Source organism: Pongo abelii, chromosome 20 (genome assembly GCF_028885655.2).
Source record: "Pongo abelii isolate AG06213 chromosome 20, NHGRI_mPonAbe1-v2.0_pri, whole genome shotgun sequence".
NCBI lineage: Eukaryota > Metazoa > Chordata > Mammalia > Primates > Hominidae > Pongo > Pongo abelii.
The window spans coordinates 59,747,836-59,775,257 of NC_072005.2; the positions used below are offsets into that span (position 1 = coordinate 59,747,836).

At 43.4% G+C, this 27,422-nt stretch overlaps 1 protein-coding gene across 1 annotated transcript; it reads left to right on the top strand.

The window, feature by feature from the left end:
* The first annotated feature begins 1,933 nt into the window (after positions 1-1,933).
* On the top strand, positions 1,934-26,688 carry LOC100436539 (zinc finger protein 765). The gene is given in 5 exon segments (XM_063719630.1): positions 1,934-2,032; positions 12,760-12,855; positions 16,698-16,824; positions 22,278-23,697; positions 23,699-26,688. Coding segments are annotated over 4 exon segments (2,154 nt in total). The 5' UTR covers positions 1,934-2,032; positions 12,760-12,840; the 3' UTR covers positions 24,291-26,688.
* The last annotated feature ends 734 nt before the right edge of the window (positions 26,689-27,422 follow it).

Sequence of the window (27,422 nt, forward strand, 5' to 3'; positions counted from 1 at the left end):
TCTCAGCTCTAAAGGAAAAATCAAGATCTATTGTTGATAACAATTTGATGCCCTTCTCCACTGTCTGAAGCAAATCTGTGGCATTATGGGGTTCCCAATTTAGCACATACCATGTAAATGTCTGACCCTGGTTCACTGATGGATCAGGGAAGCAGATTCCTCATGGTGGCCACTGGGCTGCAGTGGCTGTTCAGGCTGAGTGCCAGCCATGTGGAACCTGGAGCAGGGATGGTCGCTCCGCTCAATGGTCAGACTTGGAACCAGGCATGGAGGCTCCAGCCTGTAATTCCAGCCATTTGGGAGGCTGAGACAGACAGATCACTTGAGGCCAGTAGTTTGAACCAGACTGGGAAACATAGCGAAACGTCATCTTTACTAAAAATACAAAAAATTAGCTGGACGTGGTGGCAGAGGCCTGTAATCCCAGCTACTTCGGAGGCTGAGGCAGGAGAATCACTTGAACATGGAGGTTACAAGAAAAAAAGAAATCATCAAAAATCAGTGTTTTGTGTCACTGCCCGTATTCTAGCTGTTGTTCATCCCCATTCAAACTAGAGACTGTCAATGAATCACAGCCTCTTTGAGGCTGCAAACTGGAAGCAATCTGAGCTGCTGATCAGAGTCACATGCCTCATTTAGGAGTCCATGGGAAGGGACTGTTTTCTGAAGCACCTGACCACAATCGAGCTCTGTCACTGCATGCCAGGCTTGTGGTTCTTGGTGAAAGTCAATCTGTTTATCTTGCAGTTGGGGAGGCCCCTGACCATTCCTGGAAGAATGAGTGCATTGGACTTTTGACCCACTTCTAGAGGTTTCAATTATGCCTCACCACTGTCACCACCTTCAGCCTCATTCCAGCTGATTCCAGCCATACCACGTGTCCCTTGAAACTCATTCATGTCACCTTTTAGACTTTTGGGACCATTTTCATGCCAAAATACTGTCTTTAATCACTAAATTTACTTGAAATGGGCCAACTGTCTTATTTTACTTCCTTTTTTCCCCTCTTGATCCATCAATGTTGTTTAGGTAATTTGTTGAATGGGACTGACTGATTCTGTGGAGGGAGAGGGAGAGTGACAACCTGAAACCTGAAGAGCAATGAACTTAGGTCCTAGGAGCTCTGAGGAATGGAAGGATATTAATCACCTTTTGTCTCCATAATCACCTCCATGAGTCTTAGAGAAGAGTCTTGCTAGAAGTCAGGTTGGGCTGGGACTGTGTTAGTATCAGTTAAGCCAGATGAATAAATCTCTTCCACAAATGTGCTGAGGCAACTAACTGGATATCCACATGGAAAAGAATAATGTTGGATCCCTATCTCACACAATCAAACTCTTATTTTACAACGTTAAAAAAAAAAAAGAAAAAAAGGAAAGAGAGAGAGACGAGGAAGGGAGCCCTGCGGGAGGGGGTGTTACTTTGTCGCCCAGGCTGGCCTGGACCCCCAGGCTCAGCGATCCTCCCGCCGCTGCTTCCTGAGTAACTGGGACCTCAGGCTCCCGCGCCCGCGCCCACATCCCTGCTGTGTTTATCCAGCAGGTGGTCACCTGACTCCTCGCTGGCCTGAGCATTCCGTCCCGCATCCCAGGCGGTGGCCCTAGGGAAGTCTCTGCAGCTGAGCACAGGGTAGACTCTCCCTCCCAAGTGAATGGAGAATAGAAAGGGAGAGGATTTCTATTTTGTGGGCCGTCAGCCTGAAATCGTACGTTCCATCCAGGCAGGGCTTTGCATTTTACATTCCAGTTTGCATCCCCGTTTCAGACAATTTCAGGGCTTTTGAATCATGCCTCAGCCTTCCTGGCCGGTCTCGCCTCCAAAACCCGAAAACAGAGAGAGGCCCTGGGAGCCAGGCTGAGAGACGCACAGGCCTGGGTTCTAAAGGGTGAAGTCTCTCTGCCCCGCCCCTACCTCGCCCAGGCCCCGCCCACCTCCCCGCGGGTCCCGCCCAGGCCTGGCTTCTTTCCTGCGCGCAGCAGCTTCGCGCAAACCCGGAAGCGGACCGCGTGGAGTGACTATCCCACCGCGGCGGGTGAGTTTCGCTCTGTTTTGTATTAAGTCTGCGCTTCCCAGGTCCCTGGCGCTTCTGTACCTGGGGTGTGGGGTCTCCACAAACCTGGAAAGTCTCAGCCATCTTCCTTCACCCAGAGCAAATTGAGACGACCCCCTGAGAGTCCGGGGGTCGGTTCCTTTTTGGTTTAAGGTCCCCCTGAGGCTGGTCCCGTCCCGGGTCTTTCTGCTATAGGGCAACGTATACACTTTCTATCACTTAGTTTTCCTGCTCTGAAACTTTTTCTGACTCCTCCCGCCCCGCGCTTTTTAAAGTCCTCACCCGAGAGGTGAATTCCCGCCCTGAGCGCCTCCCAGCCTCGCCCTCGTTGGCCGCTGGAGCGCAGGACCGTGGCCCCAGTCCCAAGGAGGCCGCGTCCTCTGCCTGGTCCTGGGATCCTGCAGACCCCACCCTTGTCTTAAGGCGCCATCGCGCCGCCACCTCCTTCCTCTTGCGCGCCCTGCTGCTCCCCAGGTTCCCCTCCACAGTCACCGCTTTCCCTGAGCCCGAGTTAGGGAGGTGCCCGGGGCCTATCCTGTGACACGGGGTGTTCTTGCCTGCCCATCTCCAGCTCCTGGAAAATGCGCTACCCCGGGATGCAGGCGTTTTACTCCAAACCCTCCTGTGTCTTATCCAAAGCCTCCGGTGATTGTGTGGGCTAAAGGGATCAGGAGACAGACGTAGAGCAGTAGAAAACCTGAGACAGAGAAAAGAAGAATAAAAAAGACTCATAACAGATGGCAAAATAGAGGATGGGTGAGGGATTTGCCAGAGACAGCAAATGTGAAACAAAAAAATAGCAGGAGGAGAAAAGCTAGATGTACAGAGAGATGAAGGACAGACAGCAAGGTAGGGAGAGGGACAGCAAAGAGGGAGGCTCATCAGAGTGAGGGAGAGGAGGAGGGATTTGGAGCCAGGGCAGACAGAGCAGAGTGGTGCTGGTGGCAAGGAGAACAGAGGGAGGACCACAGCAGGGAGGACACCTGGGGATCTGGGGTACCAGAGAGTGGGGGCGAGGGGCATAACAGGGAAGAGAGAATTTAACAGGGAGAGCAAAGGAGGCACAGAGATGGTGTTGCGGGAAACTAAGTACTAGAGAGACCGGTATGCGGGAGACAGAACGATGTTTATTTAAGGTACACAAGGCTCAGTGGATTTACATCTAAAAAGCTGAGCATTTCAACAAAGACAGAGTGGGGTTTTTATAAGCAGGCTTACAGAAGCAAAATAAAAGCAGTTAATCATGTAATGATTGGTCTCATAATCTATAGCATAGCATAACTTGGGCCTTGTATAGCTGGTGGTCTTGTAGCTGCATTGAAAGAAAAACAAGAACAGACTTTTTTTTTTTTTTTCTTCACTCTTCTTCTAAAGTGGGGTTGTCTGGAGCTCATTCCTTTGGCTTCAACTGCACAAAAAGCGTTATCTTATAACTGTCCTTGAAGTGAGCTTGCTAGGCAGAGGAAAACTTTTTCTTCTTTTCTTTTTAACCCTTGCTTGCCTGTTAGTTTTCTTGGAGTGAATGAATGCATATTGATTTTTTAAATTTCTGCCTCAGTTTTCTCCCTTTGCTGCTTTTTATAAATAAGATTTTAATAGAAAGCACCACTATTACTTGATTCTTCATGAAAGAGCAGGTTTTCTTCTTTAGACACAGGCTGATATTTATATGGAGCTATTAGCTGAGTGCTAGTCTGCCTGGTCACAATTGCTTCTATAGTTGATTGAACGTTCTTAACAAGGAAAGGTAAGAGGCAAGGGAGTATTAAACCAATTCTTAGTATGGCTAGAACTACTCCTGTTAAGGTTTTGAATCTACTGAAGGAGGAAAACCAGCCTCTAAAGAGGGACTCAGGAGTCTACTTTATCTAAGTCTGGACTGGAACATGGGCTAATTTTTTCTTTCTTGCAGTTATTTCTATAACAGCCTTCCTATTGTCATCGATTTCTAGGCAGCAATTAGTTAGATTAAACTTTCTACATACTCCTGCTTCCTGGGCTAGGAGGTGTCTAAAGCTAATCTATTTTGGTAGATGGCATTTCTCATTTTTGTGGCTTGCTGGGCCAGTAAGTCTAATGCATTTGCTGTTTCATTAGTGATGATTCCAAGTACTGCCTGCAACTTTATGATGCGGTTAAGTGTGTAAATTGGGGTGCGGTACCTTCATGTGTACTTATCTTATGCCCAGGTAGCTGGCCTGGGGTACCGAATTAATCTTCCAGGAGGCCAATCTGTGTCTTTCTAATCTTCTATTTTTATGTCCTTTCTTATGTCTATATCTCTTTTGTTTTTTTCTTTAATTTTATTGTAGACAGGATACCTTCAAGTTTCTCCCTGTTGCAGTGGGAGTGAGAAGAAACATGGTCTAATTGTTTCAAGTACAGAAGTGCTTGTCCACTTTCCTGGCAACTATCGGTAGGCCCGTGGCACACAGATCTGATAGATACCAGAGGGTACTTGCCAGGTATTTGGAGCTTCAAGCTGATACTAGGTGTGGTTTAGAGAAGAGAAACAGGAGAATGGGTTTGGATGAGGTGATCTGGAGTCATCTTTGCCTTGCCACAAAGTTTTCTTTAGTGTTTTATTATAATATTGCTGTCTTAAACAAGTTAATTCTTCTACTGAGTCCATAAAAGCTTTTCCTTAGTGAGGAACCCAGTATCTCCTGATAATATAAGTTTTTAAGAGCTAGGCATTTGAACTTGTGGGCATCAGTTTAGGGGAAGAGTCAGTTAGAGTTAAATTATCTTGTGGCATTAACTCTTTTGCTTCTTATGGCCATTGGTCTCCTATGTTAGTCCTTCTACAAACATACCATGAGGAAGTGCTTAAGCTGCTAGCAATGTTTTCAGCTAGCCAAGCAAACAGGATTTTAGCTAAAGGATGATGCCCTTGTAACTTCTAGTCTACGTGCTTATGGAATGATTTAAAGACTCGGAATTGTTGCTGGTCCAGGTTCCTTTTTGATAACATATAGGTAGGTTGCTGGGTAGGTGTGTGTGGAGACATGTATGGGGTAACCTGCGGTCCACATGGTAAGTCTGGCTTTAGAATGGTGAAATTTATAGGATGATGGGTTTTTGTTTCACAATCTGGTTTTACCAGCATTTTGATAAGCATAATTGGCCTTTGTAGTGTGCTGGGGTGCCACAATATGCAATACTGACCATCTTTTTCTAGGGTCCCAGGGGGACAAGGTGGCATGCGTACATATTTGTAGTCATTTCTATGGTATCTTTGTATAGGTAGGTCACCACACACAGGTGAGTTTAGGTATGCTGCTTGACAGGCATCAAAATACAGAGAAATAGGCCATTGGTAAAAGGGGGGGACCTTACTTTGATTTAAGAGGGGACTTTCTTTTGACCTTGCATGAATTTTAAACTATTCACCAGGTGAGAACTTGGGGTTATAACGTACATAAGGTTGGTTATTTCCTGAGTCACAAATTGAGTAGGTGGTCTGATTATAAGTCTTTTTTTTTTTTTTTTTTTGAGATGGAGTTTCACTCCTGTTGCCCAGGCTGGAGTACAGTGGCATGATCACAGCTCACCACAACCTCCACCTCCTGGGTTCAAGTGATTCTCCTGCCTCAGCCTCCTGAAAGGCTGTGATTACAGCCATGCATCACCATGCCTGTTTAATTTTGTATTTTTATTCGAGGTGAGGTTTCTCCATGTTGGTGAGGCTGGTCTCGAACTCCCCACCTCAGGTGATCAACCCATCTTGGCCTCCAAAAGGGCTGGAATTACAGGCATGAGTGACCACACCTGGCTTTATAAGTACAAGTTCTTAAGCGAGTCCTTGTACACTCATAATAAGTATGGTGCAATAGAGTCTTAGTTATCCTGTTCCCTGACCAGGTAGTATGTGTACAGTGGGGACGCGTTTCTATAGATGCTTCTTCTATCATGGTGAAGGGGGGTAACAACAGCAAAACAATGTACAGCATATTCATATCCAGCAAGGACAGAAGAGGGCCTTGCCTGGGGGAGGAGGTTGAGCACAACGACAGAACAATAATAAAACAGTTAGTATTACAAGGAAAACTACTAGTCTTAAGATTTCTAACCACATTTACTTGCTTGATGAGTCCTCAAGCTTCAGCCATGAGTAGACTAGTCAACTTCCGGTGTGTGACTAGAGCTGGGCTTGTCGTCCCCTCCACCTTCAGCTGTGCATAGACTGGTCACCCTCCAGAGTGACCAGCGCAGGGCTGTCGTCCTCAGCAGCAGCTTGGTCTCATCTCAGGATCAACCCAGTTGGATGATCTGGGTCTTGCTGGCTGGTCCACTTGTCCTGAACTGCTGGCTTCAGCTAACTGGTGGATCCACAGCACAATTCCTGCAAGTTTAACAGCAGTGGGAGTGGACAGGATTACAGTATAGGACCCATCCTTTGTGGGACCTAGAGAAGTTGGATTCTACTTTTTAACCTAAACAGAGTCTCCAGGTTTAAAGGGATGTACTGGATATGTCAGACTTATAGGCATTCTTTCTCATATTCAGTTATGGACTTCTTGCCTCGCTATTCTTAAAGCCTGCATTTGCTCTCTTGAAGTTAATTCCTCTAGTTCCTGGAGATCACTTTTAATTTGACTTATGATTGGAGAGGCCAACTGAATGAACTCTCATAAGGTGAATACCTAGTTTCTTTGGTGGGGGTGCACCTGACTTGGAGGAGGGCCATAGGCAAGACCTGATCTTAGATGAGTTTCTTGGCAGTATTTCTTCAGCAGCTGCTTGAGTGTCCAGTTCATGCATTTTACTTTCCTTGAACTTTGTGGCTGATAGTCTGTGTGTAACTTCTATTTTATTTTTACCAGTCTTGTAAAATCTTACACTATTTCAGCTACAGATGCTGGCCTATTTTCTGACTTTAAAGTTAGAGGCAATCCAAACCTGGGGATAATGTCTTTTATCAGTACTTTAGTCACTTCTTGTGCTTTTTCTGTCCTGGTGGGGAAACCCTTAACTTATCTTGAAAAGGTATAAATAAGCACTAGCATATACCCATAGCCTCTGGCATGGGGCAGTTCAGTAAAGTTTATAAGCAAGTTTTCACAAGGCATGGCTCCTACTTCTTGAATTCTTGGGGCTGAATGGGCCCCTGTCATGGGTTATTCTGAGCACAGGTTAAGCATTATTCACAAATGGCTCGAGTGACAGCAGAGAGCCGTGGCACATAGAAATGGCACTTTTGTGGCCCACTGTAGTGGCTCATGCCTGTAATCCCAGCACTTTGGGAGGCCAAGGCAGTTGGATTATGAGGTCCAGATTTCAAGACCAGTCTGACCAGCATGGTGACAACCCATGTCTACTAAAAATACAATAAAAAATAGCCGTTCATGTTGGTGGGCACCTGTAATCCAAGCAAGTAGGGAGGCTGAGGCAGAAGAAATGCTTGAACCCGGGAAGCAGAGGTTGCAGTGAGCCAAAATCATGCCACTGCACTCCAGCCTGGGTGACAGAGCAAGACTCTGTCTCAAAAAAAAAAAAAAGAAAGAAAAAGAAATGGCACTACATAACGTTCTAATGTTGTTTTTCTTATATGAGTTTCTTGATGAATTTGCTTCAGAAATTTAGGAGCCATCATCTTCAGAATGGCTAATCTCCTACAGAACAACTTCTACTACTTTCTTTTAATATATTTTCCATCTTCTTGGGCACACCAGGCTCTTTGATTTGGAGTGTAACTTGGGCCCTCTTGGAGAGGAGGTTCTTCGAGGAGAAGCATAGCTAAGGCTTCCTCTTTAAAATGCAGCATGATCATTGCTGCCTGCTTTGCCTCTCTGTCTGCTTTTCTGTTTCCTTTGGCTTCTGGCATCCTTCCCCTTTGGTGCCCTTGGCAGTGCATTATAGCTACTTTTTCTGGAACCTATACAGCCTCTAAGAGTTGTGGAATCTCTTCTTTGTACTTATTTCTTGCCTCTAGCTGATAAAAGTCCTCTCTCTTTATATATAGTTCCATGTACATGCAATGTAGTAAAAGCATACTTAAAATTAGTATAAATATTGACTTTCTTGTCTTTTGCTAGCAACAGTGCTCTTGTCAGGGCTATTAATTCTGCCTTTTGAGCTGATGTTCCAGTAGGCAGAGGCTGAGCCTCTACTACTGAGTCTAATGTTACCACTGCATATTCAGCATGTCCAACCTCTTCTAGCACAAAACTACTTCTACCTGTGAAGTACTTGACATCTGGGTCTCTGAGGGGTCTGTCTGTAAGATCTTTCTCACTGGGGAATACTTCATCTACTGTTTTGACACAGTTATGAAGGGGAGCTCCCGTTCGACTGGGAGCAGAGTAGCTGGGTTAGGGTGTTTATTGTTCTAAAGTTGTGTAAGGATTTTCACATAGAAGCCCTTGGTGTTACTGTGGAGAGGCTTGTGACCCAGATTCCAGCTGGGCTAGAGGCTGAGAACCTTTGGAAACAACATTTAAGAGAATGTGAGCATAATGTCTTTAAAAAGCATGTTGTGAGGTAAAGAAAAAAAATACATAATCACTTCTGAAAGATGCCTTAGTCACATGCTATAATCATCTCACATCATTTTTTCTCTGTACAAGTATATTTCTGAGTTATTTTCCTGTTGACTGCAGAGTTTGTTAGATTTCTTAAAAAACAATTTCAAAATAGTTTCTGTTTGAAACTAGTTGCCTCCGGTTCAGATCAAGGTCTGCATGCTTTCTAGTCTTTATCATTTATTGGAAAACTTTGGTACCTAATACAGAAGTTTGATTGTTTCAGTGTGTACCTGGTGAAGATGTCAGTGACCTTTTACCTTAACATCAAAGTGTAGTTTAACCAGTTTGTCTATTTTTCAGTTTTCTTTCCTTATGTCATCTGTGAAAATCTTGAGCTGTGAGCTGTTAAGTGCATGCTTCCCTCAAGGCCCTCTGGTCCCTTCTGGACTAATGTTGAAAGATGGGATGGATTGGCATGGAACTGTTGGGGTGGCCAGACCCAACACCAGGCCATGGGGGTGCAAAGTCCAGCAGAGTCAAAGGAGTGAGAAAAGACAAGTTAAGAATGCATAAGGTGGGTCCAGGGGGCCAACGCTAGTATGGAGGCTGCAAAAGACCCAAGCTCTGGAAGCCCACACTATTTATTGGTGATCAAAGAAGCAGGTGGTGAGGATGTGGGGGTTGAAAGGAAGTGGTGCATCAAGCACATGATCTATAGGTGTGTCAGTTTAGCATTTATTTGGAACATGTTCTGCTACTTGAGATCATGGGGAACATGTTCTTCTAGTTTAAGATACAAGTGTTTTATCAGCCTGGGAGTGCTAGAAGCAAGGAGCCATCAAGTCCAGGCACATTCCAGAAGCCACGAGGGGTTTTATGCCCTGATCCCTGGATTCCATCCAAGCCACAAGGGGTTTTGTGGTGGGAAGAAAGAGACATCAAACTATTACTGTGTCTGTGTAGAAAGAAGAAGACATAAGAAAGTCCATTTTGTTCTGTACTGAGAAAAATTCTTCTGTCTTGAGATGCTGTTAATCTGTAACCCTAGCCCCAACCCTGTGCTCAGAGAAACATGTGCTGTGTTGGCTCAAGGTTTAATGGATTTAGGGCTGTGCAGGATGTGCATTGTTAAAAATGTGTTTGCAAGCATTATGCTTGGTAAAAGTCATCGCTATTCTCCAGTCTCAAATACCAAGGGACACAATGCACTGCAGAAGGCCACAGGGGCCTCTGCCCAAGAAAGCCTGGGTATTGTCCAAGGTTTCTCCATGCTGAGACAGATTGAGATATGGCCTCATGGGAAGGGAAATACCTGAGCATCCCCCAGCATGACACCCATAAAGGGTCTGTGTTGAGAAGGATTAGTGAAAGAGGAAGGCCTCTTTGCAGTGGAGATAAGAGGAAGGCATCTGTCTCCTGCTCATCCTGGGGATGGAATGTCTCAGTGTAAAACCCAATTGTACATTCTATTTACTGAGATAGGAGAAAACCACCTTATGGCTGGAGGTGAGACATGCTGGTGGCAGTACTGCTCTTTACTGCACTGAGATGTTTGTGTAAAGTCAAACGTAAATGTGGCCTACATGCACATCGAGGCACAGCACCTTTCCTTAAACTTATTTATGACACAGAGACCTTTGCTCATGTTTTCGTGCTGACCCTCTCCCCAACATTACCCTATAGTCCTGCCACATCCCCCTCACTGAGATAGTAGAGATAGTGATCAATAAATACTGGGGGAACTCAGAGACCAGTGCCAGTGTGGGTCCTCTGTATGCTGAGTGCCGGTCCCCTGGGCCCACTGTTCTTTCTCTATACTTTGTCTCTGTGTCTTATTTCTTTTCTCAGTCTCTCATCCCACCTGATGAGAAATACCCACCGGTGTGGAGGGGCTGGCCTCCTTCAGGGTTTTATGCCTTGGGCTTAGATTGTAATTCGGCAGGGCAGCCTTCCACCCTTTGGCACAGAGCTTGGTGTTCCAAAGGCCACAAGGGGTTTTAGACCCTGGACCCCAGCATGTTCCAAGACTCTTTTTATATTATATCAGACTAGCAAGCCCTGCCTCAGCTTTTCCCCAACACTCAGCCTTTCCCCAACATGGAACACTATTCCAAAAGCACCCATGTATTCTTTTTTTCTTTTATTTATTTATTTATTTTTTTCCAGATGGAGTTTCACTCTTGTTACTCAGGCTGGAGTGCAATGGTGGGATCTCGGCTTACTGCAACCTCCACCTCCCAGGTTCAAGCGATTCTCCTGTCTCAGCCTCTTCAGTAGCTGGGATTATAGGCATGATCCATTGCGCCTGGACACCCATGTATTCCTGATTGAAAAAATGTGCTTATGTCTTAGTTCTACAGCTGACCCTCTTTCACTGTTTTCAAGATCAATAGCTGTGTGTTCACACTTCTGCATTTTATAAATGTTACTGTGATTTTCTTGTAAGGAAAAATTAAATGTTGGGAATCAGTGACATCAGAACCTTGGAAAAGAAGTTTCTTTAGCCCAGGTATGTGTAAGATGCTTCTCTAATTTTCAAGGATAGGGGTAATAAAGACCAACCCTTCCCATTAGCCCTTCCAGGCCCGCATGTAAGAATTCAGGCACACCTTCTCACTCATCTCAGACCTTCTTAGGGAAACTTGGTGAAAATGTCTCTTTCTCTGAGCCCCAGTAAGCCTCCCTGCAACTTGGCGATGAAGGGCTAGACCAGAAAAGCTCAACCTGAGTGACCCTGGTCCCTGAAATGATTGGCAAAATAGAGTGCGTGTCTGGGTGTGGCTTTTCTTCTTGGACAGGGGAGTGCCCAGTTGTAATTAGAATTTTAAATGGGATGCAGTACCCCAAAAATGAAATCAAAAAAATTTTAAAAACATGAAAGAATGGAAGAAACAGGTGTAGACTCAGATACAGAGGCAATCTTCAGGACCTTTCTCTGTATAAGGACATCACAGCTAAATCTAAAGCAAGTCATGTCAGTCCCTGGGAGGAAACCCTCCACCGGCTTCCCATGTTCCCCAGGACAAAAGCCCAACTCCTCACAGTGGCTCCACAGCCCTGTGACCAGGGCCCCTGCCAGTGTCCAGCCTCCTCCTGGGAGCTTGCCCTCATCTCATGAATCCCTCTGCCCCAGTCACATTTGCTTTTCTGTTTTCCCAGATATCAAAACTCTTCCTGTCTGAGGTCATTGTCCCTGCTCTTACCCTATGTCCCTAAATGATCACAGCACTGTCCCTTTTCTCCTTCAGGTCTAGGCTCAGAGCTGTCTCCCATGCCCTCCCACCCCCCATCTGAAGTTCCCTCTGCCCGTCAGTCTCTATCACGTTACTCAGGTTTTATTATCTCTGCATCAAACACATCAGAAATGCTTGTTTTTTTGATTTTTTGTTGTTTTTGTTTTTTTTTTTTTTGAGACAGAGTCTCTATTGTCCAGGCTGTGAGTGCAGTCTCATGATCTTGGCTCACTGCAACCTTTGTCTCCTCAGTTCAAGTGATTCTTGTTCCTCAGCATCCCAAGTAGCTGATATTACAGGTGTGTGCCACCATACCCGGCTAATTATTGTATTTTTATTTTTATTTTATTTTTGAGTCTCACACTGTCACCCAGGCTGAAGTGCAGTGGCATGATCTTGGCTCAGTGCAACTAGCACCTCCTGGGTTCAAGTGATTCTCCTGCCTCCACCTCCTGAGTAGCTGGGATTACAGACACCCACCAAGCCCAGTTACTTTTTGTATATTTAGTAGAGATTGGGTTTCACCATGTTAGCCAGGCTGGTCTCGAACTTCTGACCTCAAGTAATCCACACTCCTCTGCCTCCCAGAATGTTAATATTAAAGACATGAGCCACCGTGCCTGGCTCAATTTTTGTATTTTTAGTAGAGACAGGGTTTCACTGTGTTGGCCAGGCTGGTCTCGAACTCCTGAGCTCAAGAGATCTACGTGCCTCAGCCTCCTAGAGTGCTGGAATGACAGGCATGAGCCACTGCACCCAGCCTCTGCATGAGGTTTGGTCAGGGATGTGTCTGTATCTTGAAGGGCAGCTCATTCTAGCCCTGCTTCCCACTGCTGCAATGTGTGTGTGGGCTCCTCCAGGAGAGAAGTGGGAATTTATTGTCCCTGGTGCAGTGGGCAGCAGAGGGGACCATATTTCCCAGGGTGAGGTCACCTTTGTATGTGTGGTTGTGTTCCACGGAGGGGGTGTGTTGATTCTGAGCAATAAACAACATATTTCTAACATTCAGGACTGACTGCTAAAGACTCTTGGTACGTGAGGAAGAAACCCAGAAGAGGAAGAGAGGAAGAGGAAAGCAAAGGAGTCAGGGATGGCTCTTTCTCAGGTGAGATGATATGTTCGGTGGATTGTTCTGTCTCCTTCCTTTCAGAAATGCTGACCTTGGAGTTTCAAATCTTCTCTGAGTCTGAAGTGTCCTGCCTGACAGGTTTGCTCACACTTACCCATGCCTTCCCTCAGTCCCTCTTATCTCGCTTAGATTCCATCTCCCATGATCCAGTGACATGAACTTGGGAAGAGGCTGCACTGGGCATGGTCCTGGGAAGGGCTCACACCCAGACATGGATGGAGATGGGGTGTGGATCCCATGGTGTCAGTGCTGTTGGGCAGCAGGGATTGTTCAGGGGCCACATCTGGATGCACTGTCAGCTCTCTGTGGACCAGGATTAGAGCAGCTGCCAGTGGAAGTCACGTATTAATGTGCACAAAGTACATGGTAAATTCTAGAAAAGGTGACCAATATGGAGCAATGTTTTCTGCCTGATTTTATACTACATTTTTAGGTAACTGAGTGAGTTACTATGTTTCTGATTCCAAATATCTTACTAATTAGAATGGAAAGTTCATACACAGACATGAATGATACAAGATGTTTGATTCCATCATTATTTTAAGAATAGGAAATCAACCTGAATAATAGCAGGAGATTCATTAAACCATTCTTAGCACATTAAGCTCATGGAGACTGTGGTGTTACTGTGGAGAGGCTTGTGAAACAGGTGTTTTGGTTATAATTTTTATTATCAGTATTATTATATTATGATAATATTATTATACTTCAAATATATGAAGTCTTGCTTTGTCGCCTAGGCTGAAGTGCAGTGGAATGATCTTGGCTCATGGCAACCTCCACCTTCCAGGTTCAAGTGATTCTCCTGCCTCAGCCTCCCGAGTAGCTGGGATTATAGGCACGCATCACCATGTCCAGCTAATTTTGTTGTATTTTTATTAGTGATGAGTATTACCATGTTGGCCAGGCTGGTCTCAAACTGCTGACCTCAGGTGATCTGCCTGCCTCAGCCGCCTGGAGGGCTGGGATTACAGGTATAAGCCACCATGCCCAGCCCCAATGATTATTATTAAATATATATTTTTCTATTTAAACATCACATGGTGAATATATTTGTTTTGTGGTAAAACTCCAAGCAAAGCTGCAGCTTAGACCCTTTGCCATCAGGCATCTCCTTTCCCTGTTACATCCTCCACCCTCCTTCCAAACTCACTGGGAAGCCGCTACTGTCAGTTCTGTGCCAGACATCAGAGCAAGTCTCATACACATGTATTTCTGCATCGTTATGAGACTTTAGAAAAAATTCATCAATAAATTGAAAAAAAAAACTTTTTTACAAAAATTAGCCTGGCGTGGTGGCATGTGCCCCTAATCCCAGCTACTCAGGAAACTGAGGAAGGAGAATCACTTGAACCTGGGAGGCAGACATTGCAGTGAGCTGAGATTGTGGTACTGCACCCCAGCCTGGGCACAGAGCAAGACTCCGTCTCAAAAAAAAAAAAAAACTTTAGGTTTGGGGCCACATGCTCAGGTTTGTTACATAGGTAAACTAGGGTCATCGGGGTTTGTTGTACAGGTTATTTCATCACTCTGGTGTTAAGCCCCGTACCCAATAGTTATTTTTTATTTATTTCTTTTTTTGAGACTGAGTTTTGCTCTTTTTGTCCGGGCTGGAGTATAATGGCATGATCTCAACTCACTGCAACCTCTGCCTCCCGGGTTCAAGTGATTCTCCTGCCTCAGCCTCCTGAGTAGATGAACTTACAGGGGCCTGCTACCATGCCTTGATAATTTTTGTATTCTTAGTAGACACAGGGTTTCACCATGTGGGCCAGGCTGATCTTGAACTCCTGACATGTGATCCACCTGCCTCGGCCACTCAAAGTGGTGGGATTACAGGCATGAGCCACCGCGTCTGGCCCCCAATAGTTGTTTTTTCTGCTCCTCTCCTTCTTCCCACCCTCCACCCTCAAGTAGACCCCAGTGTCTGTTTTCTTCTTTGTGTTCCAGTAAATATTTTATTTTGATATTTGATCCTGCTAGTTGTGAAAATTTACGTGTTCTCATGTTAGTAAACGTGGATAACTTGCTCTTTGACATCTGCATTGGAAATTGGCTGAATGACAAGTGGGTCTTTTGCAACTTTTCCCTGTGTAAAGAGTGCCATAGTGGCTGCCTCGGTGCACACCCGCGTTACTACAGATATCTCACGATTCCTCCAGGTCAGGCAGTTGAAAGGGTGATTGCTTCCTCTAGGATGAGGCATTTCCTGTTTTCTTAGATCTGACAAGATTCCCCCTGCCCCCAACTGCCAATGTATCCTTTTGCAGCAAGATGAGATTCCTCTTCAGTTCAACAAAACTTGCTAGTTTTTATATTTTTAAAGCCTTTATGTGTATACACACCCACACACATAATATACACACACACATACATATACATACATATACACATGCACAAAATATATATTTTGAACAACTTTTCCATTTTGAAAATCTGGGGAAAATGACAACCCTTTGTATTAACATCTAGTTTTTTGTGAGTCTGTGTAGGTTTCATTATTTTGTTGACATATATATATATACACACACACACACATACACATACATAAAATGGATTTTCATACTTTGAGTAATGTAGTTTTCATATATTTTCTTTTGTATTGAGACCAGATCTTACTGTGTTGCCCAGGCTGGAGCACAGTGGCGTGATCTTAGCTCACTGAAATCTCCACCCTGAGACTCAAGCCATCTCCTACCTCAGGCTCCCAAATAGCTGGGAACCACAGGTGCCTGCCACCATGCCTCGCTAATTCGGTAATTTTTTTTTTTTTTTTTTTTTGGAGATAGAGTATCTGTTGCCCAGGCTGTAGTGCAGTGGTGCGATTTTGAATCGTTGCAACCTCTGCCTCCTGGGATCAAGCAGTTCTCCTGCGTCAGCCTCCCAGGTAGCTGGGATAACAAGCATGGGCCACTGCGCCCAGCTGGATTTTAGTTTCTCATCTTTCACTGTGAACGTTGTCATCTCTGAAGACATCACTCATACTCTGCCTCATCTAGATACTGAATGTCACTTGGTGTGTCAATAAATGTTTCTGGGCCAGGTGCGGTGGCTGACACCTGTAATCCATTACAGCACTTTGGGGGGCCGAGGTGGGTGGATCACGAGGTCAGGAGATCAAGACCATCCTGGCTAACATGGTGAAATCCCATCTCTACTAAAAATACAAAAAATTAGCTGGGCGTGGTGGCGGGCACCTGTAGTCCCAGCTACTCAGGAAGCTGAGGCAGGAGAATGGCATGAACCTGGGAGGCAGAACTTGGAGTGAGCCGAGATCGCTGCACTGCACTCCAGCCTGGGTGACAGAGCGAGACTCCGTCTCAAAAAAATAAAAATAAAAAAATAAATGTTTCTGGGCTGGGCACAGTGGATCATGCATGTAATTTGAGAGGCTGAGTCAGACAGATCAGGAGGTCAGGAGTTGGAGACCAAACTTGCCAATATGGTGAAACCCCGTTTCTGCTAAAAATACAAAAATTAACTGGTCGTGGTGGCTCGCACCTGTAATTTCAGCTACTCAGGAGGCTAAGGCAGGAGAACCGTTTGATCCTGGGACTTGGAGATTGCATTGAGTGGAGACTGTGCCATTGCACTCCAGGCTGGGCAACAGAGTGAGACTCCACCTTTAAAAAAAAAAAAAGAAGAACTTTAGTAAAACACAACTGGGAAGACAAAATGCGGTGAAAAATCCCTTACTCAGATTTGTTAGAACATTGACTGCATTTAAATCCATGCCTTCACCTCTCTTTTCTTCTCATTTTCTGTAAAGATAGGAACTCCTCTCATAACCAATTGGTTAAAATGTGTTTTCATTTCAGGGTCTATTGACATTCAGGGATGTGGCCATAGAATTCTCTCAGGAGGAGTGGAAATGCCTGGACCCTGCTCAGAGGACTCTATACCGGGACGTGATGCTGGAGAATTATAGGAACCTGGTCTCCCTGGGTGAGGATAACTTCCCTCCTGGGGATGTGCCCTTGCGTATCTTTGTATTTTCTCTCTCTTTTTTTTTTTTTTTTTTGAGATGGAGCCTTGCTCTGTCACCCAGGCTAGAGTGCTGTGGCACAATCTCGGCCCACGGCCAGCTCCGCCTCCCAGGTTCATGCCATTCTCCTACCTCAGCCTCCCAACTAGCTGGGACTACAGGCACCTACCAACATGCCTGGCTTATTTTTTGTACTATTTTTTACTAGAGACAGAGCTTCACCATGTTAGCCAGGATGGCCTCGAAATCCTGACCTCATGATCCACATACCTCAGCCTCCCAAAGTGCTGGGACTACAGGTGTAAGCCACCATGCCGGGCCCATATTTTCTCTTGTTTTTAGATAAAGCATCTCTCTCTGTCACCCAGGGTGGAGTGCACTGGTGTGATCATGGCTCACTGCAATCTTGAATTCCTGGGCTCAGGTGATTGTCCCACCTCAGCCTCCCCCAGTAGCTGGTACAGGTGCATGCCACCATGTCGGGCAACTTTTTTAGTTTGTTTTTTTTCCCAGACAGGGTCTTGCTGTGTTGTTGAAATTCATCCTGATCTCCTGGGCTCAAGAGATCCTCCTCAGTCTCCCGAGTAGCCGGGATTACAGGTGCCAAACCCCATACCTAATTATTGGCTTTTATTTTTAAAATTTCTGCATATGTGCAGCTGGGCGTGGTGGCTCATGCCTGTAATCCCAGCACTTTGGGAGGCTGAGGTGGGTGGATCACGAGGTCAGGAGATCAAGACCACCCTGGCCAACAGGGTGAAACCCCCTCTCTACTAAAAATACAAAAATTAGCTGGGTGTGGTGGCATGGGCCTGTAATCCAGGCTGAGGCAACAAAATCACATGAACCCGGGAGTCAGAGGTTGCAGTGAGCCAAGATCGCCACTGCACTCCAGACTGGTGACAGAGTGGGACTCCGTCTCAAAAAAAAAAAAAAAAATTGCATATGTATGTCCTTAAGGCTGAGTTTATGAGTCTGTTGTAGACAACATGTGGTTGGTTCCTATTGATTCAGCCAGTCTTTGGTTTCTGAATGCAGAGTTAAATACTTATAGTTGAAGTATTACTGATGGAGAAGACCTTACCCTTGTGATTTTGTTACATATTATCTGTATTTCTTGTAGTTTTTTTGTTATTCATTTCTCATTTACTACTTTTTGTGTTTAATTGCTTTTTTGTGTAGACATGCTTTGACTCCCTTCTTATTTACTTTTGTTTGTTTGTTTATGATGGAGTCTCACTCTGTCCCCAAGGCTACAGTTCAATGGTACGATCTTGGCTCACCACAGCCAGCTCTGCCTCTCAGGCTCAAACAATTTTTGTGCGCCAGTGGCTCATGCCTGTAATCCCAGCACTTCGGGAGGCCAAGGCAGGCAAATCACCTGAGGTCAGGAGTTCAAAACCAGCCTGGCTAACATGGCAAAACTCCATCTCTATTAAAATATAAAAATTAGCCGGACACTGTGGTGGGCATCTGTAATCCTGCTACTCAAGAGTCTAACGCAGGAGAGTCACTTGAACCTGGGAGGTGGAGGTTGCAGTGAGCCGAGATTGTGCCACTGCACTCCAGCCTGGGTGAGAGCGTGAGACTCTGTTTCAAAAAAAAAAAAAAAAAATTCCATAACTTTCAAAAGCCACTCTTTCTCCACTAGAACTCTGTATTTATGTCAGAATTATTTCTCTGTATGTTGCATTTGCATTAACATATATGTAGTGTTTTTTCATGCTTTTTTCTTCTAAATAACAGAAAAAAGGTTGAATTATTGAAAGAAGGTATACTTATACCAGTTTCTGTATCTGTCCTTTTATTTGCCTATTCATTTATTTATTTATTTGTTGATGAGATGAAGTTTTGTTCTTATCACCCATGCTGGAGTGCAATGGCACAATCTCGGGTCACTCCAACCTCCAGCTCCCAGGTTCAAGTGATTCTCCTGCCTCAGTGTCCCGAGTAGCTGGGATTACAGGCGTGTGCCACCACACCTGGCTAATTTTGTATTTTAATAGACACAGGGTTTCTCCTTTTTGGTCAGGCTGGTCTTGAACCCCCGCCCTCAAGTGATCCACCAACCTCAGCCTCCTAAACTACCGGGATTACAGGTGTGAACCACTGTGCCCGGCCTGTCTGTTTTTTATTTACCTTTACTGGAGAACTTTATATATATTTGTGGGTTGGAGATACTCTTTAGACTTCTTTCATTTCTTTCTTTTTTTTGTTTTTAAGACGGAGTCTCAGTCTGTCACCCAGGCTGGGGTGCAGTGGTGCGATCTTAGCTAACTGCAACCTCTGCCTCCCAGGTTCAAGTGATTCTCCTGCTTTAGTCTCCCAAGTAGCTGGGACTACAGGCACATGCCACCACATCCGGCTAATTTGTGTGTGTGTGTGTGTGTGTGTAGAAATGGGGTTTCACCCCGTTAGCCAGGATGTTCTTGATCTCCTGACCTCGTGATCCTCCTGCCTCAGCCTCCCAAAGTGCTGGGATTACAGGCATGAACCACCATGCCTTGCCAGCCTCAAAGTTTTTAAAACATGTTATAGCTATAGATGGCTTCAAGTATTGCAAGATTTATGTTACAGGCTCTAAACTTCCTTTGTTTAATCAGATTTGTCAGCCTTCAGTGATGTTGATGATGAGGTGCTCCTGTTCCTTTCTCAGTCATTTCACTGTCAGAAATAGCTTAGATTGGCCAGCTGAGGTGGCTCACACCTCTAATCCCAGCAGTTTGGGATGCCAAGGTGGGTGGATCGCTTGAAGTTAGGAGTTTGAGACCAGTCTGGCCAACATGGTGAAACCTCAAATCTACTAAATACAAGAATTCAGCCAGGTGCGGTGGCTCAAGCCAGTTATCCCAGCACTTTGGGAGGCCGAGAGGGGCAGATCACCTGAGTTCAGGAGTTCAAGGCCAGCCTGGCCAACATGGTGAAACCCTGTCTCTACTAAAAATACAAAAATTAGCTGAGTGTGGTGGTGCATGGCTGTTATCCCAAGTTCTCAAGAGGCTGAGGCAGGAAAATCACTAGAACCCAGGAGGTGGAGGTTGTAGTGAGCCAAGATTGCCCCACTACACTCCAGTCCAGGCAACAAAGTAAGACTCCGGGCTGAGGTGGGAGAATCTCTTGAGGCAGGAGAATCATGCCACTACACTCCAGCATGGGTGATAGTGTGTGACTCGGTCTCAAACACAAACAAAAAGAGAAATAGCTTAAACTGGGAGGCTTCAGACACAGAAATTTATTTCTCATGAGTTTGGAAAGTGGGAAATCCAAGAGCAAGGTGCCAGCCAAATAGGTCCCTGCTGAGAGCATTCATGGTTTAGCCCAGCCACCTTCCTGCCACGTCCTGACATGGGGGAAAGAGGAACAGGAAACGAGCTCTTTAATATCTCTTTTTATGAAAGCACAAGCCCTATTCACGAGTAGTCAACACCCATGACCAAATTCTCTCAAAGGCCCCATCTGCAGGGACATCCTGTTGGAGAATAAGAACTCTGAAAACGGCTTTGGCCAATAAGAACATTCAGGCCAGGGAGCCTGCATCATATTTTTTATGTTTTTATTGTGCAATTTGTTTTATACAATGTTTTCTCTGATCTCAGTTTATAAATTTTCCCAGTACACATTCTATGTTTTATATTTTGTGCATAGTGAACTAGATACATAGAGCAATGTATACATATATATATATAGAATTGCTGTATTGCCTGGCTGTTTCATAAATGTAGTTGTGACATCATAATTGCACCCTCTGACACTGTTAGTCAATTTTTTTTTTTTTTTTTGAGATGAAATCTAACCCTGTCACTCAGCTGGAGTGCAATGGTGCAATCTCGGCTCACTACAACCTCTACCTCCTGGGTTCAAATGATTCTCCTGCCTCAGCCTTCCAAGTAGCTGAGATTACAGGCACCTGCCACCATGCCCAGCAAATTTTTTTGTATTTTTAGTAGAGTGGGGATTTCACCATATTGGCCAGGCTACTCTTGAACTCCTGACCTTGTGATCTGCCTGCCTCAGCCTCCCAAAGTGCTGGGATTACAGACCTGAGCCACCATGTCCAGCCATTAGTCAATTCTTATTCCTTATAATGCTGTGTATTTTTTTGACCTCATAAATCAGAAGGTAGTGATCTTAACATGTATTTCAGTTCTTATATTGTGTGCTGGTGGTAAGTAGAAGTTGTGGCATTTTTCTTAACAGGGAATTGTTTAGAATTTTGCATGTTGTATAAATGTACTTATTATTTGCTTCCTGGTTTTATGGGTTACGATATTTTGCTAATTAATTTTTATGATTGTACATGAGGCTTTTCAGTATGTGGTATGCAATATAACTGACACAGTCCACTAGTTAATGTCACAAAGTGCCATCAGACTCTGTGGCTCATGCCTGCCATCCCAGGACTTTGGGAGGCTAAGGTGGCTGGATCACTTGAGGTCATAAGTTCAAGGCCAGCCTGGCCAACATGTTGAAGCCCTATCTCTACTGAAAATACAAAAGTTAGCCAAGCATGGTGGTGTGTACCTGTAATCCCAGGTACTCAGGGGTCTGAGGCAGGAGAATGGCTTGAACCCAAAAGGTGGAGGTTGCAGTGAGCTGAGATCAGGCCACTGAACTCCAGCCAGTTGCAACAGAGTGAAACTTCATCTCAAAAATATAAAAATAAAAAATTTGTTTAAAAATGTCAAAACGTGCCTTCTCTGCAAGGATATAGGTAATTTTATGACAGTTATTCAGAAAAACATTGTATTAACATTTTTTTTGAAGATGGAGTCTCACTTTGTCACCCAGGCTGAAGTACAGTGGTGCAATCTCGGCTCACTGCAACCTCTGCCTCTTGGGTTCAAACAATTCTTGTGCCTCATACTCATGGGACTAAAACCATCGGCCACCATGCCTGGCTACATTCTGTAATCTTTTCTTGTCTTCTCAGTGCTATGATTGTTTGACAATACAGAATTTCCATTGATTTTGGTTATCCTTACATGAGCTTGTTGTGGATTATTTTCCAATATAGCCTATCGTGTGGTCCTTTAGCATTTATTTGTATACAGTAAATATGCTGTAAATATGAAGAATATATACTTTTCATTGATGTGACAGTGATATGTTTTTTACAAACTGTTAGACACTTTAGGATCACAATGGAAAAATATTCCTTACTTTAGGCTACACATTTTTGTGCCCTGTCAGTGTTTTGTCATGATATTGGAAACAGACTTCCATAAAAATAATTTGAAGCACATGTAATTGCCCTTTATTTGTTAAAGAATCTTACGCTTTTCTGTACCTAAATTTTGAGGGTCATGTTTGGAAAGTTTAAAATAAGTATTGTTTTTTGTGTCATATTTACACATTTCAGCATTATTTACCATCTGTACTTAATTTGAAACCTTTTGGTGTTTATATTTTGTAGATATCTCTTCCAAATGCATGATGAAGGAGTTCTCATCAACAGCACAAGGCAATAGAGAAGTGTTCCATGCAGGGACATTGCAAAGACATGAAAGTCATCACATTGGAGATTTTTGTTTCCAGGATATTGATAAAGATATTCATGACGTTGAGTTTCAGTGGCAAGAAGATGAAAGAAATGGCCATGAAGCACCCATGACAAAAATCAAAAAGTTTACAGGTAGTACAGACCGATATGATCAAAATTATGCTGGAAACAAGCCTATTAAATATCAGCTTGGATTCAGCTTTCATTCGCATCTGCCTGAACTGCACATATTTCACACCGAAGAGAAAATTGATAATCAAGTTGAGAAGTCTATCAATCATGCTTCCTCAGTTTCAACAGCCCAAAGAATTTCTTGTAGGCCTGAAACCCATATTTCTAATAACTATGGGAATAATTTCCTGAATTCTTCATTACTCACACAAAAACAGGAAGTACACATGAGAGAAAAATCTTTCCAATGCAATGACAGTGGCAAAGCCTATAATTATAGCTCACTATTAAGGAAACATCAGTTAATCCATTTAGGAAAGAAACAATATAAATGTGATGTATGTGGCAAGGTCTTTAATTCGAAGCGATACGTTGCACGCCATCGTAGATGTCACACTGGTGAGAAACCTTACAAGTGTAATGAGTGTGGCAAGACCTTCAGTCAGACGTATTACCTAACATGCCATCGTAGACTTCATACTGGAGAGAAACCCTATAAATGTGAAGAGTGTGACAAAGCTTTCCATTTCAAATCAAAGCTTCAAATACATAGGAGAATTCATACTGGAGAGAAACCCTATAAGTGTAATGAGTGTGGCAAGACCTTTAGTCAGAAGTCTTACCTTACATGCCATCATAGGCTTCATACTGGAGAGAAACCTTACAAGTGTAATGAGTGTGGCAAGACCTTTAGTCGGAAGTCACATTTTACATGCCATCATAGACTTCATACTGGAGAGAAACCTTACAAGTGTAATGAGTGTGGCAAGACCTTTAGTCACAAGTCATCCCTTACATACCATCATAGACTTCATACTGAAGAGAAACCTTACAAGAGTAATGAGTGTGGCAAGACCTTCAATCAGCAGTTAACCCTTAAATGCCATTGTAGACTTCATAGTGGAGAGAAACCTTACAAATGTGAAGAATGTGACAAAGCTTACAGTTTCAAATCAAACCTTGAAATACATCAGAAAATTCATACTGAAGAGAATCCTTACGAGTGTAATGAGTGTGGCAAGACCTTCAGCTGGACGTCATCCCTTACATACCGTCGTAGACTTCATACTGGACAGAAACCTTACAAATGTGAAGATTGTGATGAAGCTTTCAGTTTCAAATCAAACCTTGAAAGACATAGGAGAATTTATACCGGAGAGAAACTACACATGTAATGAGTGTGGTAAGACCTTCAATCAGGAGTTAACCCTTACATGCCATCGTAGGCTTCATAGTGGAGAGAAACCTTACAAATATGAAGAACTTGACAAAGCTTACAATTTCAAATCAAACCTTGAAATACATCAGAAAATTCATACTGAAGAGAATCCTTACAAGTGTAATGAGTGTGGCAAGACCTTCAGTCATACGTCATCCTTTGTGTACCATTGTAAACTTCATAGTGGAGAGAAACCTTACAAATGTGAAGAATGTGAAGAAGCTTTCTGTTTCAAATCAAACCTTGAAAGACATAGGAGAATTCACACTGGTGAGAAACCTTATAGGTGTAATGAGTGTGGCAAGACCTTCAGCCAGACATCATCCCTTACATGCCATCGTAGACTTCATACTGGAGAGAAACCTTACAAATGTGAAGAATTTGACAAAGTTTTCCATTTCAAAACAAACCTTGAAGGACAAAGGAGAATTCATACTGGAGAGAAACCATACAAGTGTAATGAGTGTGGCAAGACCTTTAGTCAGAACTCATACCTTACATGCCATCATAGACTTAATACTGGGGAGATACCTTAAAAGTGTAATCAGTGTGGCAAGAACTTAGAAGTCATACCTTACACGCCATCGTAGACTTCATACTGGAGAGATACCTTACAAGGATAATGAGTGTAGGAAAACTTTTCATGGGCAGTCAGCATTTTACAAATGTAATGATTGTCACCATGTCTTCAGTAATGCTACAACTATTGCAAATCATCGGAGAGTCCATAATGAAGAGAGATCCTACAAGTGTGATAAATGTAGAACATTTTTCAGACATCCTTCATACCTTTGCAGTTCATGGGGGAAATCATATTAGAAACCTTACAGATGTGAAGAATGTGATGAAGCTTTCAGATTCAAATCAAACCTTGATAGTCATAGAATTCATACTAGAGAGAAACCTTACCAGTGTAATGAATATGTGGCAAGGTTTTAAATCAAAAAGCAAAGCTTGCACATCATCATAGAATTCATACTGCAGATAAACGTTACAAATGTGAAGCATGTGACAAAGTTTACAGTCGCAAATCAAGCCTCGAAAGACAGGAGAATTCATACTGGAGAGAAACCTTACAAGTGTAATGACTGTGGTGAGGTTTTTAATCAACAAGCACATCTTGCACGTCATCATAGAATTCATACTGGGGAGAAACCTTAGAAATGTGAAGCATGTGATAAAGTTTACAGTCGCAAATCAAGCCTCGAAAGACGAGAATTCATACTGGAGAGGAAGTTTACATATGTGAAGAGTGTCACCAAATTTTCAGTCACACATCCTTGAAAAACACAGGAGAATTCATACTGGAGAGATAGCATAAAAATGTAAGAGTTTGTGACAAGGCTTTCAGGTGTAATTTGCACCTGACACAACATCCTAGAATTCACACTGGAGAGAAAGCGTACAAGTATAATGAGTGTGAGAGGTCTTTAGTGGGCAGTCAACACTTGTTTACCATCAGGCAATCCATGGTGTAGGGAAACTTTACTTGTGTAATGATTGTCACAAAGTCTTCAGTTACACTACAACCATTGCGAATCATTGGAGAATCCGTAATGAAGAGAGATCATACTAGTGTAATAAATTTGGCAAATTTTTCAGACATTGTTCATAACTTGCAGTTTGTCGGTGAACTCATGCTGGAAAGAAACCTTACAAATGTCATGATTGTGGCAAGGTCTTCAGTCAAGCTTCATCCTATGCAAAACATAGGAGAATTCATACAGGAGAGAAACCTCACATGTGTGATGATTGTGGCAAAGCCTTTAATTCATGTTCACACCTCACTAGACATCAGAGAATCCATACTGAACAGAAATCTTACAAATGTCATCAGTGTGCCAATGTCTTCAGTCTGAGCTCACTCCTTGCAGGATATCAGAAAATTCATTTTGGAGATAGTTGTTCCAACTGCAATGTGTATAGCAAACCATCAAGCATTAATTGACATTAGAGTCAGTTCAGCATTGACTTGAGTTTGAGTTGACTTAACATTGAGTTCAAGCATTAATTGACATTAAAGTGTTTATGTTAAGAGGACTGGGCCAGGCACAGTGGCTCACACCTGTAATCTGAGCTCTTTGAGAGGCCAGCATGGGTAGATCACTTGAGTTCAGGAGTTTGAGATCAGCCTGGACAACAGACCTCAGCCACTTTTCCCAGCCTGTTTTTTGTTTCTTTAACAAAAACTGTTAGGGATTTTCTTTTTTTCTTTTTTTTTTTTTTTTTTTTTTGAGACAGAGTTTCACTCTTGTTGCCCAGGCTGGAGTGCAATGGAGCGATCCCAGCTCCCTACAACCTCCACCTCCCAGGTTCAAGCAATTCTCCTGTCTCAGCCTCCTGAGTAGCTGGGATTACAGGCAAGAGTCACCACACCCGGCTAATTTTGTATTTTTAGTAGAGATGGGGTTTCTCCATGTTGGTCAGGCTGGTCTTGAACTCCCAGCCTCAGGTGATCCACCCACCTCGGCCTCGCAAAGTGCTGGGATTACAGGTGTGAGCCACTGAGCCCAGCCCCATTGATAGGGATTTTTATGGGTACCGTGTTGAATCTAAATCACATTGGGTTATATAATCATTTAACAATATTAATTTTTCCAAACCATCAATATGGGTTGTAGCTCTATGTTTCTAATCATTTTGATCAATGTTTGTAGATTTCAAGGTAAAAACTTCTGACCTTTTTACGTTTATTTCTAAGTCTTACTTTAAGTTCTCCAGCCAATGGAAGTGTTTTAAAATTTTCTTTTAAAGTTGTTTCTTGTTAAAAGTATGGAAATTCAACTAATTTTTGGTGCTGATACTGTATTGTGCAAATCCACTGAATATGTTACTTACTTCCAGTAGTATTTTGGTTGATTCTTTGTGATTTTCTGCACAGAAGATCATGTCATCTACAAACAAATATAATTTTACTTCTTTCTTTATTATTTCGATGAGTTTGATTTCTTCTGCTATTTCATTGCTCTGGCTAGGACAGCTAGTATTGATTGAATAGAAGGGGTGAGAGCATTCTTGCATCATGTGAGATCCTCCAGGAAAGGCATTCCATTTTCCCTACTTGATTATTCACTCATTGGTCGTTTCATGGATGGTCTTTCTATTGTTTAGGTAAATTTCCTTTCTGTCTATTTTGTTTAGGATTTCTATGATGACTGGATTTTGAATTTTGTGAAATGCTTTTTCTCCCTCTATTAAGATGATGTGGTTTTCATCTTTCATTCTGTTCAAGTGGTATATCACATTGATTTGCTTGAATATGTTGAACCATCCTTGCATCCCAGAAATAAGTGGCACTTGAACATCTACAGTCCTTTTTATATCCTCTTGAATACAGTTTTCTAGTACAAGGGATCTTGATGAAGTTCATGGAAAAATACATATTGTGAGAAGATTGTGCATGAATTTCACAGTTTTTGTACCAAATTACACTGGTACAAGTCTGTTATAACATGTCTGAACAGGCTGTAGTTTAAGGCACTCAGAAGGATAAGACATAGGTTTGAAAAGAGACTCTATCAAAGTAATATAAATTCTGCTAAAATTGAAACAGAAACATCAAATTTATGATGAGATCAGATGCAGTGTCACCACACCCTGCTAATTTTTGTAGTTTTAGTAGAGCCGGGGTTTCACCATATTGGCCAGGCTGGTCTTGAACTTCTGAC